The sequence below is a fragment of the Hyaena hyaena genome, unplaced genomic scaffold (genome assembly GCF_003009895.1).
Source record: "Hyaena hyaena isolate Hyena2069 unplaced genomic scaffold, ASM300989v1 scaffold_17, whole genome shotgun sequence".
Taxonomy (NCBI): Eukaryota; Metazoa; Chordata; class Mammalia; order Carnivora; family Hyaenidae; genus Hyaena; species Hyaena hyaena.
In genome coordinates, this window is record NW_024080648.1 from 6917218 (window position 1) to 6934317 (window position 17100).

At 36.3% G+C, this 17100-nt stretch overlaps 1 protein-coding gene across 4 annotated transcripts in view; it reads left to right on the plus strand.

Moving 5' to 3' along the window:
• The window catches only part of WRN (WRN RecQ like helicase), a 141170-nt gene that overhangs the window by 42956 nt on the left and 81114 nt on the right, over positions 1–17100 (plus strand). For all 4 annotated transcript variants that reach the window (XM_039220865.1, XM_039220879.1, XM_039220886.1 and 1 more), the window contains 5 exons: positions 4966–5080; positions 8897–9323; positions 11679–11762; positions 14334–14466; positions 16219–16294. In XM_039220865.1, coding sequence (XP_039076796.1) covers positions 4966–5080; positions 8897–9323; positions 11679–11762; positions 14334–14466; positions 16219–16294 — 835 coding nt within the window. The remainder of the gene's footprint in view (positions 1–4965; positions 5081–8896; positions 9324–11678; positions 11763–14333; positions 14467–16218; positions 16295–17100) is intronic.

The window sequence follows — 17100 nt, forward strand, 5'->3', positions numbered from 1 at the left end:
AAAAATGCACTTACTCATTCATTAAAAATTGTTGACCACTTTATGATGTGGGGATACAGTAGTGACCAAGACGGTTATGATCTGCTTCCTGAGAGGAAAACCTACATTTTTTAGGGGATATAGAGATGAACAAAAAAAGGCAGTTGCAGTATAGGAAGAGGAGACTTGGGAGGTGGGAAAACAAGGCACTTTAGTTAGCACATAGGAGAGCCGTCGGACGCATATGTGCAAGTATTGCAGTGTTTCCTGGAGAGAGTGATGTTTCGAGTAAGCCCTGAAATAGGAACAGGAGTTAGGAAGCTGAAGAGTCGAGGAAAAGTGTCACAGGCATAGGGAATAGCAGGTGCAGAAAGAGACCATAGTGTCTATAGGCAACTCAGAGTAGTTCACTATGGTGAACTGTTGAGTACGAGAGAGTAAGGGATGAAGCGGAAGCAGAACAAGGGAAGCAGATAGGCCATGTTTACATTAGGAGTTTACATTTCCTCCTAAGAATTATTGAGAGTTTTAAACAGAGGAGTGACATGAATTACAGTTAAAAAAAAAAAAAAAAGAATACCTTGGGCTGTAGAGGAGAAAATGGATTGTGGGATGGCAAGGGTTCTAGTGGGAAAACTTGTTGGGAGGCTGCAAGGGCAATCCAGGGGAGAGGGGGTGGTGGCCTGCTTGGATGGTTGTATTGAGGATGGAGAGAAGGAGATAGATTAAAAATACACTTAAGGGGCGCCTGCGTAGCTTAGCCGGTTAAGCGTCCGACTTTCGCTTAGGTCATGATCTCGCGGTTGGTGGGTTCAAGCCCCGCGTCGGGCTCTGTGCTGACTGCCAGCTCAGAGCCTGGAGCCTGTTTCAGTCTGTGACTCCCTCTCTCTCTGACCCTCCCCTGCTCATGCTGTCTCTCTCTCTCTCTCTCCTAGAAATAAATTAAAAAAAAAAGATACACTTAATACAGCAGTCGACTCAGCAGAATTTGGTGTGATGATAAGAGCCATGTAACAAGGATCATTCTTATGTTGTAGGCATCAGCAAAAGAGACGAAAACCATTGAAGAGAAGGAGAAAGATTTGGAGCTGAGGAATCACACAGCTGATTTTAGATGTCTTAAAGAGAGGAGGGCTTGAGATAACAGGTGTGGGTGGCCCTTAGATACCCAGACTGTATCTCAGAGGATAGTTTTAGTTAGAGATAAAGAATTGAGAGTTAAAGAACTGGGGCTAAGAATTTTGAGAAGCTCAGTATTTGATGTTTGCATGGCGGAGGGGACAGTGAAGGAGTTGCCACAGGCAGAGAAGGAAATTAGGAGGTTCTATGTGCAGAACACCAGACAAAGTGTGTGTTTTAAGGAAGAGGAGCTATCACGTGCTTTACGCCCAGAGTTTGAAAAACTGAGGATTTAGAACTAATCACTAGTTTTGGCAGCATGGCGTTTGTAACTTTTTTACTCCAGCAGCTTTGGTGTTCTGGGTGACCAAAGAGTATTCCAGGGAGAGAGTGGTTATTTGTGCCTTGTGCTGACAAAACAGAAAAGGGTCCCCAGGCTTTGGTGACACGAAGGTGCTATATCACAAGCAGAATGATGTGAGTGGAAATCATATTAACATGATAGAGGATGGAGGAGTTATTAGAGCTAAGGAACATGAGAAAGCATGTGTAAACGACTTTTTTTTAGAAGATTTGTTTGGAAAGGAGATATTCATTCACTCATTACATATTTGATGGGTGTTTATCATGGGTTAGGTACAGTTTCAGTTGGTGGGGAAAATGTACTGAACACACGAGACCAAGCACCTCACTTCATTTCACAGAAATGAGGGAATGAGCCATGTGAATATGTGAGGGAAGAATGTAGCAGTCTTCGGAGAAAGAGCTAAGTGGCCGAGGGTGATTGTTTGCCTTATTTAAGGAACAACAAGGATATGTTGTCGTTAAGCATCTGAGTTTGGCTCAGGTCCTGATCTCACAGTTCGTGAGTTCAAGTCCCACATCCTGTGAGCTTGGGCCCCGCTTCAGGTAAAACACTAGCCCTGCGTGAGGCCTGCTTGTCTCTCTATGTGTCTCTTCCCCTTATGAAATTCTCTATCTCTCTTTCTTTCTCTCTTTGCCCCTCATTTACTTGCACCCTCTCTCTCTCTGTCTCAAAAAAAAAAAAAAAAGGACCAACAAGGATAATTGACGTGAAATGAGTAAAGATGAGAGTGGTAGGAAATGAAGCTAGAAAAGTAGCTTGGGCCAGATTATTTAGGGCCTTATAGGTGGTGAATGCATATTTTATTAACTAAGATAAGTACAAAGTAGAGTGTTGGGAAACCCTGAGAGGGTTTGGAGCAAAAGAATGATATGCTTAAATTTTAATTTAGAAGGATTTTTTTTTTTTTTTGCTGCTGTAAAAGGGCAAGTGGTTAGGCAGGGAAGTCTATTAGGCTACTATAATAGTCCCAGCAAGAGATGACAATTGTTTGGATTAGGCTGGTAGCAATAGAGATGGTGGGAAGTGGTGAGTTGTGTATATGTTTTGAAGGCATATATTGTGAAGGATTTGCTAATGAATTCTCTGTGAGGGGTGAGATGTAGAGACTGAGAGGACAATTAAGATATTCTGGTTGGATCAGCTGAGTGAATGGAAGGATCAGTTACGGTGGGAAGGTCATGGGAAGAGTAAGCTTCGGTGAGAAAATTCCAGAGTACAGTTTTGGATATGCTACATTTTAGATGCTTATTGATATCCAAGAAGATATTGTAGTTGGAAGTGTGCTTCGAGTTCAGGGGAAAGGGTGAGGTTAGAGATGTGACTTTGGGAATCATCAGGGTACAGATGGTAGTTAAAGTAGTGAAACGAGATGAGATGAAATAGAGTGATTAGAGAGGAAGCCCAAGTATTGATGTCAAGGGCACACACACATTTAGAGATCAGGAAGAGAAGGAGAGTGCAGCAAAGGGGACCCGAGAAGGGGTGGTAATGAAATACAGAGGGAAAGAGGTGTAGTGTCTGGAAGCCAAGTGAAGAATATGTTTATAAGGAAGAAGAAGTTATCAGCTGTTTTAAATACCTCTGAGTATTTGAGGGAGATGAGGAACTAGACCCAACAATTAGACTTGACAGTGTGGAGACTGTGAGTAACCTTTCCCAAAGCAGCTTTGCTATACAGGTTGGGGTGAAGGCTTGGTTGCAGACAGCTTAAGAGAAAATGGCAGTAGAAAATTTGAGACAGTGTGTGGATAACTCTTTCATAGAATTTTGCTGTAAATGAGAGAAGTTCTATGAATACCAGACTCACTAGCAGATGGGGAGTAGGCAGATGAGATAGTTTTCTTTTTTTGTTTTCTTAGCGTAATAAGAGGTGAAGTTGTTCCCCTAGCAAAAGGAGGGGCAAGCAGATGTTGGAGGCTTGGAGAGAAAGAAAGAGGTGTGAAGTGGTCATCTTGATAATAGGAGAGTGGGAAATGTAGAATAATTAACAGTCATTACTTGAGGGTTCAGTGGAGATCTGTGTTACGAATTTAAAGCAAGCTGAGTCATCATGGCTGAGTTTTATTTTCCTTTATATTCAACTCTTTGAGTATAGGCATCGAGGAGGTTAAAAAAAACAACAACACAACAACTGGGCTTAAGCAGCGTATGGACTTTCCTAGATAAGTACCATGGAGGGAGGAAGGAATAAAAGAGGTGAGGGCCCAGACAGGGGAATAATGATTACTGTAAAAGGGGTCAGAAAGGAAAAAGGACATGGTGGGGAGTGGAGGGGGGGAAGGATAGTGTGTAAGGAAAATTTGGTTCTGAAAGTGTGAAAGAACAGTTGTATTGGGGAAGGCATTCTGGAAAGAAAGCCAGCGTGGGGGCGCCTGGGTGGCTTAGTTGGTTAAGCGTCCGACTTTTGCTTAGGTCATGATCTCGCGGTTCGTGGGTTTGAGCCCCATGTCGGGCTCTGTGCTGACTGCCAGCTCAGAGCCTGGAGCCTGTTTCAGAGTCTGTGACTCCCTCTCTCTCTGACCCTCCCCTGCTCACGCTGTCTCTGTCTCTCCTAGAAATAAATAAAACATTAAAAAAAAAAAAGAAAGAAAGAAAGCCAGCGTGCTGGTGTGTGGAGGGTGGAATGCTCACAATTGGCAGTTAAACTTTATTGGCAATTTTAAAGTCAAATGACTATAGGAATGGGTGGCTGAGGTCAGTTGAGGAAAAGATTGTTGGAAGTGGAAGGATCAAAGCATCGAGAAGACAGCACTTTTAGTGAGTGTTAAAACACTAGGAATTACCACAGGAGTCGTAGTGAAGGGAAAGACCATGAGCCAGGCACTAAAACTGTCAGTGAATGAAAGGTTGTGATTTTGAGGTCACAAGGTGCAGTAAGCAAGAATAATAGCAGATGGTGTAATCCTATGTCACATGCCTCAGAGGAGCTTGACTTTCGAAGGACAAGAGAAGATGGTGAGGAAGTGTGAGAAATTCTAAGCAGGGGAACGGCTTGGGAAAGGAAGGCAGGTGTGGTGTTGATTGGGAGTGATGTACCAGATAGAATGAAGCTGAGAGTTTGGAAGATGAGTGCTGATTAGAAAGGCTTGTATTTTATTTTGGTCCTGACTAATAACCAGGGAAGTGAGGAATGGCAGTTGGCTAAGGCTATGTGTACCAAACTATTTTTCATAAGTAGCAGCCCACACGGTGTTATGCTGATTTCTGATCTTGAAATAGTGTAGATGGGCTCAGATTCTCATTTCTACCTTCTTCTGATTAGGTTGATAACCACTGGTTGTAATATGTATGAATATAGATCATTTGGAATTCATTCTAAAATTTAAGTAGTAAAAGTTTGAAAGGGACGTAAAGTGACTGAGGTGATGTGGAGATAAGATAAGGAAGTCCCTTTGTCGGAACTCACAGGAAGAAAAGGAAAATGTGAGCCCTTCTACGGTTTAAATAAATATCTTTGCTTCATGGTTTGAAAATTAACATTGATTCTTTTTTTTTTCCAGAGGAAAAAATGCTACCTAGTGATCTGAAGAAACAATTGACTTCAATAGCTGAGGATATGAGGGATCTGGCTAAGCGTCTTCCTGACACTGTGAAAAAATTGGAAGATCCACAGAGGTTAAATATTATCTGTTTTTACCAATTGTATTTGTTCTTACTGCACCTTCCTATTTATAAAGAATTACTATTCATTAAGGTAGATTCATGGAAATTTGCTTGAATACATGCATGCAGACTGATCTGTAAATGTGAGAAATATCTTTCCAGTTGTTAAATTACAGATCAAAAAGCGTAAGTCTTTTCTGTCTGCTTTGTAGGATGTTTTACAAAACAAAGTAAAGTAAAATTCAGAAGTTCACAGAAAGGAAAATATTTTAGATTCAGTGTTGTCTTTTTCTTTTTTTTATGGTCATCTCTCATTTAATTATATTTACAGTTTAGTCACCTAAAATGTGTAAATAAAAACAATTTTTATATTTAAAAGCTTCATTTTTCTGATTTTTAAATAGGAATTCTACCTAATCAGGACACTGTTAGAACAAGAGGCATTCAGATTTTAGATGCCATTTTATAGCTGAAGGCCCTAGGTAATAAGAGATATTTGGATTAATAGACCGTTGGATTACTGGTGCCTTGTAGCTGACCCTTTCAGGGGCCAGGCCTTGTGGGAGCCTTAATTGCTGAATGACTTCCTCTAAAACCAGGAACGCTTCTGAACATTGAATGATTACAATGTAGTAATATAATATTGAGGCAAAAATGCTTTGTAGAAACATCAAGCAGTTAGTTGAAATAGAATTCTGATTTTGACAAAATGCAATGTTAATGTATTTTTGGGGGATGAGATTTGTGATATATGTTGATTCTGATATTTCAAAGTATGATACAAAGATTCAGATCTTTTTCAAAGTCCTTTTTCCCCATAGTTTGTTTTAGTGGTTTTTATGTAACTGAGAATTTCTGAAAGACATAACTGTCAAATGGAAATAGGTATCAGTAGAGCCATTTCATATTCAATTTTACATTTTTCCCTCCATGAAAGAAAAATAATCAGTGTTTACATGATATTTACATGTATTTCAGATATTTGTTCTAGCAGTTAGACTATCTATTAAATGAAAAATTGTGTCTTGTTAGTGCTTTGGTTTGTAGTAACAAAACTACATAAGTGTTCTTAACACTTGAGAATGGGAAATACTGAATTCATTTGTAGTAAAGAAAAATCTTGTCGAGTTTCAGTGTCAGACAAGGACTAGTTACTTTTCTTATTTCAGGTTCTTTGTAAGAAGTCTGCATAATACCTAACTTCCCAAATTACACCTCAGAACCAAGGGAGAACAAAAAAGGCCTCTGAATGCCAAAATACATTCTCTAACCACGAATTCAAACTCACTTAAGTGTATTTTCAGTGGAGTGCATGAGGCCTATTCAGAGCCTATTTGCTTTTTTGTTTATAGATACAGTTTGATAAGCTTGGATATCCAGTTAAAGTGACAGACAGGTATGAATAAGGAAGGGTATGCACATGACCACAGCTGGAAGTTAAAGCTGGCAATTTGTGAAAGAGTGGACAAAACTATAAAAATTAGAAGTGAGATCTTTAAAAATAGTCCTTTGAGTTTTGTTGCAGAAGAGGACAACTTATGCTTCAGTGGAACTGGAAGGTATTGGATTGTACATCACTGCTTAGTTAATTTAAATTCATTATACATCTCTTGTATTGCTGTCATGTCCTTGCCATTCTATTGAGTGCTGAGGCTTTCTATAGGGTACTAATATGCATAATAACAGCCCTAAGAAAGAAGGAAAAGTATATTATGCCTTGCTGAAGAAGACAGCGTTTGATATTTGTTAGAGTAAATAGTTACCTCACATGAGACATGTCATTCTCTATGTCAGCACAGAATAAATAAGCTCTTAGAGTCTTGTCAATCTGTATGTCACTGTTGCTGTGTTTATACGTTCTAACACTACCATGCATTTAAAAATTAAATGATGTCACATATGTGTTTCTCTTAAACTATTTACGTGTAGTTCTCTTATTTGAATACCTGAGTATAATGCTAACTGTTCTTCTGACATTAGAAGAGCTAAACAAAAGTGTTAATTAAATAGTAAAAATGTCTCTTTGCTTATCATATTCTCTTTTCTCCCTCTAACTTCTACTTTTCTGAAGTAACTAAAAATTGTTTTCGGGGCGCCCGGGTGGCTTAGTTGGTTAAGCGTCCGACTTTCGCACAGGTCATGATCTCGCAGTTCGTGGGTTCGGGCCCCGCGTCGGGCTCTGTGCTGACTGCCAGCTCAGAGCCTGGAGCCTGTTTCAGTCTGTTACTCCCTCTCTCTCTGACCCTCCCCTGCGCATGCGGTCTCTCTCTCTCTCCTAGAAATAAATAAAACATTAAAAAAAAATTGTTTTAATAAACCCTATAACCATCAGACAAGATAGTGTGTCTCATTTTACACTTGAGGAGAGCCTGGTAGCTTAGCTGGTTAAATGTCGAATTTGGCTCAGGTCATGATCTCATGGTTTGTGAGTTGAAGCCCCATGTCGGGCTCTGTGCTGATAGCTAAGAGTCTGGAGCCTCCTTCAGATTTGTGCCTCCCTCTGTCTCTGCCCCTCCCCTGCTCACACTCATTCTCTCTCTCTCTCAAAAATAAACATTAAAAAAAATTTACACTTTAGTAGTGGTTTTCCTTTGCAGTTAACCAGGTTTGGTTATAAATAGATGTTTAAGGTCACTTAGTTAAAAAGCTTTATTAGCAACTATAATTAAGGAGTTAAGAAATTCATATCATGGGGCGCCTGGGTGGTGCAGTTGGTTAAGTGTCGACTCTCAGTTTTGGCTCAGGTAGTGATCTCATGGTTAGTGAGTTCAAGCCCTTATTGGTCTCTATGTTGGTGGTGTGGGAGGAGAAGGTACTTGGGATTCTCTCTCCTTCTCTCTGCCCCCCACCCCCCACTCATGGTCTCTCTCAAAATAAGTATATAAACTTTAAAAAAAGAGAAATTCATATCATATTTATTCATATACAACCTTTCCATATTTTCTTACTTGTTATATTTGCCAAATGATGGGAAGGTTTTTTTCCTATTCCAAAGAGTATGTGTCTGGTTTTGTGATTATTGAACATGCAGAACAGCATCATTTTTGAATTATAACATAAACACTCTTATGTGTTGCAGTTGGGGCTACTAGTTGATCAGCAAATTGAAAAAGTTAAAATATGGGATCATAAAAACTTTTAATTTAACATATTAGTATATATTTGTTTCCTAGTCTTTTTATATTCATTATGGCCTTTTCATTAAATAAAGGACTGCTCTTTGGGGTTTCTTGTTTAAGACACACCCATGATATATCTTCTTCAATTTCTAGTTTTAGTTTCTTTAAAATAGGAGTGAAAACTTAAGACACTTGAAACAATCTGAATGCAGTCCTAGTTTTTACATTTTTCCTCCAAACTGTTTTGGTTGTTTGGCTATAGTTAATCAGACAGAACTTTTTTTTTTTTTTAAAAAAAAGGAAATGCTGAGTCTTTCAGCATGTTCAACTTAAAAAATTTTTTTTGGTGGTCATGTGTCATTGATTTGACCTACATTTAATTAAATTAACTGCCACAAAAAGTATAACTGGCATAAATAATTAGTTTGGGACTAAACACTTTTGACACTTAGTAAGCCTACAAGTCGACAAGCATATTAGCATGTATAGTTAGTACGGGTACAAGTTAAATACGGAAGTGCCTTACAGTGTTAGAGAGTAACCCACAGCTTTAAGCAGATAGTGGTTATGAGGGAAGGAAGAATAACTTTAATCCAATTTGTCTTTTAAGTGAGGTCAGGTTAGAAAGCTTGTACTTATTAAAAAGCATTACGACTTGTGTTCATAGTTATTGCAGTTGAAGTTGAATTACCTTTTCTTAATTTTTTAGGATTTCTACACTATTAAGTGATATTTCAGAAAATCTGTGTTCATTGAGGAAGATGATATTTGGTTCAACTGAGACTGAATTGAGGCCCAGTGCTAATTTTCACTTATCGCAATTGGAAGATCCAACTGCTGATGAAGTACAACAGGAACAAATTAGAGAACATAGAATTTTTACTGAAGTTAAAGATGAGACATGGGACACAACCCTTGATTATTTAATTAAACATGATGAAGAAAATATACTTGGAAATGAAGTTAAACGAAGAGAAGATGGGCTTGAAGATGGCTTAGAAGAAGGCAATAAGTTGAGAGAGAATACAGAAGGAATTTGTTGGAAATCATTAGATATTACAGAATATGAACTACAGATTTTGGAGCAGCAGGCTCAGGAAGAAGTTCTTAATGATGTTACTTGCAGATCTCCTGAGGTACTAAAAAAAGAGAAAACAGTTTTCATTCACTACTAGGGGTTTGCTGATTTTTTTCTGTAAAAGGGCAGATAGTAAACAGTTTAGGCTTTGCAGACCACAGGTTCCTGCTGTAACTATTAAACTCTGCCAATTTAATGTGAAAGCAACTATAGACAGATGTAGACAAATGAGCTTGTTTGCATTTCAAGTAAAACTTTACTAACAAAAACAAAAAGTGGGCTGAATTTGACAAGTGAGCTCTAGTTTGCTGCTTTTGACTGGGGATAATAAGCAGCAACTTATGGTCTTAGAAAAGATTTTAAAGTGTCAATACATGTTTGCTGTACTTTGCTATTTAAGCATTTATATACTAGATACCTCTATTTCTTTGTGAATTTCCTATAGACCTACCAGTGTTTACTCCTCCAAACTTGATTTTGGAAGTAGTTTTATTTCCTCATACAGATTTTTTTACTTGCTGTTATAAGAGAGTTTCTAATAAACTGATATTTTTGCTTGACACTACCCTTTCCTGGCATCCGGAGAGTCTATGACCCGTTTTTTTCTTAATAGATTGTTGTAAACATTCTATATTCTCTGTCAATTTCATGTTTAGATAGATTTCTTATTATGTTCTTCTGATTTGAATAGTTTAATTTGTGAGGTAATGTTTTTCTCCTGGCTAAGTTAAGGATATTTTTTGAAATAATGAAGTTGTATTAGAGAACTCTTTGTTTCTTTTATTGTAAAGACAAACCATAAAAAGAGAAATCATACAGCCTATACTTTTGCCTCATTTGTTTTTCATTAGTTTAGGAAATTACCTATGATGTCCATATTCGGTAGAATTTTATACATTTTACTTTGCAGTAATGAAGTTTTAAGTTTTTAAAATTAAATTTGAAAGTAATTTACTAGGGTTATTTCCCTTTTTAGTTTTCTAATGGCAATCAAAGTCTTAGTATTTGAGAAATTCTCTGTTTGGTAACTATATTAGTAATCACTTCTACCAGTATATTAATGCATTTTATTTTAAAATGATTTTCAAGGGATGCCTGGGTGGCTAAGTTGGTTAAGTGTCCAACTCTTGATTTCAGCACAGGTTATGATCTCATGGTTGTGAGATCAAGCCCGGCATGAGGCTCTACACTGGGAAGGGAGCCTGCTTAAGATTCTCTCTCTCCCTCTCCCTCTGCTCCTCCCCTCCCCTTTCAATGTGCTCGCACACGCTTGCTGTTCCTCTCTCTCTCTCTCTCTCTCTCTCTCTTTCTCTCTCAGAAAAATAAAAAAATCAAAAAAGATTTTCAAGCTATTCTCGCACCAACCACTTGTAAAACGATTCCCCTTTTAGGAAATATCTTTTGCTAATGTATACATCAACCTTTAACTTTTTGGAAATTTCTTATTAGGTATGCATTTAAGATGATAGGTTTCATAAAATGATATAGAATTATCAAAATTTAATGGATCTCACTGCCATCTTTTACCCCAGTTATTACCATTCTTATTGTATAATAATTAGTAATTTTTTCATTATTCATTAAAGACCCTATTTAAAAGGGTAAAATAGTAAAAGAATTTTTTATCTTTCTATAAAACTTATTTTAAAAGCCTTTTTTAAGACTTAGTTTTTGCAGGTTAATTATGGCTATGCTTCCTTTTCCTACATCCAGTTTGAAATTAGTCTGTTTTGGTCCTTCTGCATTTCTTTTGTGCAGGTTTTCATACTGTTGGACACTTGCTTCCTTCGGATTGCCAAATCATTGTAAAGCTTCGTCATATCCAAACATTGGCAATATTTGAATAAATAACTTATCTGACACTGTTTTTCAAATTATGTAGATACTGTTTGTAAAAGTGATTAAACGTATCATTACAGTCATAGTAGCTTTTTGAGATCTCTTAGAATCAGTGAATATAAAAGAACAATTGTTGTTCCTGGAATAGAATAGAATAAAAATTTTCAACATTGTAAAGAGGTTTGTGTACTCAAGTAGGGAAACACAGTTTGACATTCTTTAACCATTGTAGAACTTGTCACTTTGTACTCACTTTTAGCTGGGGGTGTGTGGCTATTTCAGATCTGTTTGTCTGCCTTGTCTATCTTTCTAATTATATTTCTTTCTTTCTCCTTTTCTTTGGTTCTTTGTTTTTTTGCACCTATTTATTCCTCCTTCTTTATCTTCTTCCTTACCACAGTGCTCTCTCCCTTTCTACCTGTGTGTCATATAAATGTGTATTATAAATTTATCTATTAGAGAAGAAGAGGAAGTTATCTAAAGCTATCTCATGTATAGTAACTTTATTTTGTAGAAAACAGGGTATTGAGTCAATTACATTGGAAAATTAATGTTTGAAATACTATTTTTTAAGGATTTATCTTCCAAGGATAATAATGAAGAGGATCTATCTTATGTAATTGAAAGTGATGAAGATTTAGAACTAGAGATGATTAAGGTATGTTTGAAATTACGTAAATTTACTTCCAGTTCCTTAAAAAGGGAATTTAAAAGTAAAATATTTCCTTGTTCTAAATGTCCCCCCACAATGTGATTACTATCCTTTACATAACCATTAGATTTTTCCATTTCATATTCTTTACATCTTTATAATGTTTTAGTAGTAGTACACTAATTTTTATATATTAGAAAACATATTTCTCTCAGGTCACTTCTTTTAAATCTTTTACTGGAATGTGGGTAGTGATTTTACCCTCTGCTATTGAAATTGGTTTCTTTTTCTTTCCATCCATGTGTATCCCCTTTTATTTGGAAGTTCTGTTGTTATACATTCAATATTGCTCTTTACTTTCTTTGTTCTTATTTACTATGGGTGTATTTATTACATATCATTTTCTAATGTTTTAAATTGTTTCATTTACCCCTATTTTAGTATCAAAGTTGAAAGTACTATTTTATAAGTCTGTATTTTCCATCACTTCAACCCAACCTCCACAGTTTCTTTGTCAGTTATGAACTAGGGATGGACAATAAGAAAGAAAAGCAAATATTATCCAAATTAATTGAAAATGAAGAAAAACACAGAAGTTCATCCTTATATGTACATTTTATTTCTCATCTTTAGGTTTGTGTGATTTTATTTGTTTTTATTTTTATTTATTTACTTATTGTTTTATTTATTTTTGAGAGAGAGATAGAGACAGCATGAGCAGGGGAGGGTCAGAGAGAGAGGGAGGCACAGAATCTGAAGACAGGCTCCAGGCTCTGAGCTGTCAGCACAGAGCCCGATGCGGGGCTCGAACCCACGAACCGTGAGATCATGACCTGAGCCAAAGTCTGATGCTTAACCGACTGAGCCACACAGGCGCCCCATGATGTTGTTTTTAATGAAATGAGTTTAAGGTCCTGTTTCTTTAGTTTTGAGCCAGAGTACAGGGCAGTGACTGGGAATTTGGATTCTGAATTTAGATGTGGATTCAAATCCCAGCTTTTCCATTTATTTCCTGTGTGACTTTGGACAAGTTTCTTAGTCTTTTTGATACTCAGTTAATAGATGTAACTATTATTTAAGGTGTCATTTGTGAAGGCCTTAGTACAGTGCCTGGCATTTCTTAAGTGTTTAATAAATATTAGCTAATAGCAATAATAGAATGTAAATACTAAATCAAACTCCTTTATTGATTAACCATTTCTCTGTGGCATGCTGTTCAAGTAGCGCATTTAGAGGACATTTGCAGACTTCCACACACTTTATATTGAATCTCTTAGAAGGCAATCTGGATGCACATGTGAGAGAACTTTATTTTCAAAATGCTTTTCTAAGTCTGTTTGTAGACTTGTGTAAAGAAATTGGAACAGCCTCACTCTTTTTCTTTTCCAGGCTTGAAATGAATATACTTTTTAAAAAGTTGTTAAAGTCAAATATACTCAGTGGAAGGTTTAATAAAAAGAGAAATGGAGAACTGTGGTTTAATAATTATTATTGTCACTTCTCAGTAAAAAAACAGAAAACAAAACACTGTATAGATGAAACAATTTTGAAATATTCTAACATTCTTTAAATAGATAATCTTCATTCAGGGGAGAAAATCCACTATTGTCAAGCCAGAGTAAAGAGCAGCTTTATTTCACATTTGTAATATTCCTTTCCTAAAATTTAATTAAATCTTCTACTGTTATTTTCATAATTCACATAAACACATTCACATAATTCACGAAAAATACATTTATTGTTTGCTTGTTGTTTAAATGCTATGCTGACACGTGATATGGAGAAACTCCTAAAATAACAGTCAAACCTGCATTTACCTCTTGGCAATTGAAAACATTGAAGTATGGGGCGCCTGGGTGGCTCAGTCGGTTGAGCGACCAGCTTTGGCTCAGGTCATGATCTCACGGTTCGTGGGTTCGAGCCCCGCATCGGGCTCTGTGCTGACAGCTAGCTCAGAGCCTGGAGCCTCCTTCAGATTCTGTGTCTCTCTCTCTCTCTCTGACTGTCCCCTGCTCACACTGGCTCTCTCTGTATCTCAGAAATAAGTAAAAGCATTAAAAAAAATTAAAAAAGAAAACATTGAAGTATGATAAAGGAAAAAAGTTTAAAGTTTTTTTTTAAGCTTTATTTATATATTTTGAGAGAGAGAGAGGGAGCAAGACTCCCAAGCATGGAGCCTGACTTGGGGCTCAATCCCACAAACCGTGAGATCATGACCAGAGCCAAAATCAAGACTCATGTGCTTAACCAACCGAGCCACCCAGGCGCCCCAAGAAGAAAAGTTTTAAATTCATATTTTATTCAAAATTTGATAACTTTCCCCACAGGCAGTTCATTCTATGCTATTAATGAACCCTGTTTATGCTGGAAGTAATCCATCTTTGGCCTTGTGCCTTAGAAACCACTCTTGAGTACATATTTAAACCAGAGCACACATGTTCTTTTGTGATAGTGGTTGCACATCTGTTAGCTTTGAACAAAATTGTAGGTTCTGTTAATAATACTCCTTTTGTGTTTGGTGAAAAAGATACGACACTGTCAATGGTTTTGCTTCTAAGGTTTCTTTTAAATTTTCAGTCTTTAGAAAATCTAAATAGTGGCACGGCAGATCCAATTCATTCAAAAGGCATAAAAATGGAAGGAAATCTGGATGTTCCTTCTGAAGATGAAGATGAGATTGAAACTATTGAAGAAGAAGATGATGATGAAGGTAAGCTCTGTAATATGTTTTCAGTGACTCACCTCTGATACCTACTACTGATTCTACTGTCCAGTTTTTAAACACTTTGGAGGCAAGGATTTTGTGGCATATAATTAATAAGGTCCTAAAAACTTGTCATTAAGTCCCTTAGTACTTTGGTCTTTATAAAGCATTAATCTTACTTTTTATGAAAGTGGAGTAGTAGAAGTGTTGTGTTATTTGGCACATAGGGTGATGTGAAACTTTTCATCTTGATTTTTATATTTTGTCAAAATAATAGGAAATCATTAATAAGAATCCTTAATTACTTATGTTAAACATTAGCATTAAAGGCATAGATATAGTGCCTGTTCTTCAGGAATTTATTACTTAGAACAAGTGGCACAATGTCAGATAGCAAAACAGATGAATTTTCATACTGTGTATATCAACCATCGTAAGGAATCCACCAAACAACCTCCTGTTGTTCAAGCGTAAGTAACAGTATTCATTATGGCAAGCCATGGGGTCTTCTCATGAAGTAGGATACTCTAGAGTTAGATTCATCAATGTTATAGGAAAATTAAAATAAATGTTGTAGGTGGAGAGTATATGAAGATATTCAAGAAAATGCTATTCTCTTTGTTTTCTTGTATTAAATCAAGGCATAATATCTTCAAATGCATTTAGTTCTCTATTTAGAACTGTTAAAGCTGAGAAGTATAATAATAAATTTTCATTTATTATTATAAGTGAATGGTCTTGATTCTTTGCTTTGCTCTTTCTTGACCACTCATGAACTGTTCAACCTGAGTAGAAAATAAAAATCAGTTGAGTAAAACTTAATGTAACTCCATTGTGCTATCCCATTAAAATTTTGGTCAAAGGTTTGGTGGAATGGTAACTAAAATGAAGATTTAATTGTATCTCTGGATTTTATTTGTGACCATATAATTTCTGATTACTATTACTTGAAAGTTGGTTGTATTATGAAATTTGCATTGATATATTGTTTGCTGTGGCTGGGTCTACATGTTAGGTTTTTATTTTATTTAAAAAAATTTTTTTAATGTTTTATTTATTTCTGAGAGAGAGAGAGAGAGATAGACAGCGTGAGCAGGGGAGGGTCAGAGAGAGAGGGAGATAAGAATCTGAAACAGGCTCCAGGCTCTCTGTCAGCACAGAGCCTGATACGGGGCTCAAACCCTTGAATCGCGAGATCATGACCTGAGCCGAAGCAGAACACTTAACCGACTAAGCCACCCAGACGCCCCTACATGTTAGGTTTTAGAACTATAGCAAATTCCAAAACATTGTTTTTCTTACAGTGTTGGCAAAATGTGAACCACTTTATCGTAGAATCACACAGTTCTAATCCTTAGTATTAGATAATAAAGTGTTGAGTGGGAGTCATGACTGACATACAGAGGGGCAATTTAGTTAAAAGACAGAAAACAGTAATGTTTGTTATTTATCACTATATTCTTTTTTTAAAAATATATATATTTATTTTTGAGAGAGAGAATGTGAGCAGCAAAGGGGTTGAGAGTGAGAGAGACACACAGAATCCGAAGCAGGCTCCAGGCTATGTTAGCACAGAGTCTGATGCAGGGCTTAAACTCACAAACCACGAGATCTTTACCTGAACCACAGTCAGACACCTACCTGACTGAGCCCCCCAGGCACCACTCACCAGATTCTTTAAAAGAATCCAATGAAATAAAAATTTTATTCCCTATCACTTTTATTTTAACATAAATGCCATTTTGTTTTTATTTTAAGACGATTTGTTACCAGTACCTAATAGAATGCAAATTAATTTCCTCAAGAAGTACTTTGGCCATTCCAGTTTTAAGCCGTGAGTATAACCTCAGTTAATTAAATTACATATTCACAATTTTTTACACAAAGGAAAAATGGCAAATAATCTATCTGTTTAGTAGTAGTAGCACAACTTCACTGTAGTTTATACATTCAACCCTGTATCTCCTTTGATTACAAAGTTATTTTAAAGTAATATTTATATAAAATTCATATCTATAAATTGTTTTTATAAGAGAGGGAAATGATTTTATTTACCATAGAGTTCTGTGTAGAAACTAGTTTAAATAGGTTAATACATTAATCTAATTTAACGCTGACTTGTTTGTCATTAAATAAGTATCTGTGTGTCTGTTTTGTATATCTTACTGTTCAAAGCATGCTGACATCATGGAAATTCATAAGACAACATTTGGAAGAACAGTGATAATCTTACCAGTTTTAGTGTATTCAAATATATTTATTTCTAAGGAGGCACATTTACAAGTATTAAAAGGAGATGAATAAAAATGAGATGAGGAACAAGTAAATTTGAATAAAACTAATAAGAATGTAAAAATCTAAACTGGATATTTCCTACTCTGGGAATTTAAAATTTAACCCATGGAGGCATTTCTTTCCTTTCTTCTTTGATCTTAAATGTTTTTTTTTTTTTTATTAAACTATGTCCTACATACAGAAGAGTGCACATGAATGTACAGATGAATGAATTTTCACAAACTAGGCACCCTGTGTAACCAGCACTCACATAAGAAAAAATAGGTCATTATCAGCACATCAGAAGATCACCTTTCCTACTGATTTTTCCCTCAGCATTTTATTAAAAAATTTTTCAAAGATAGA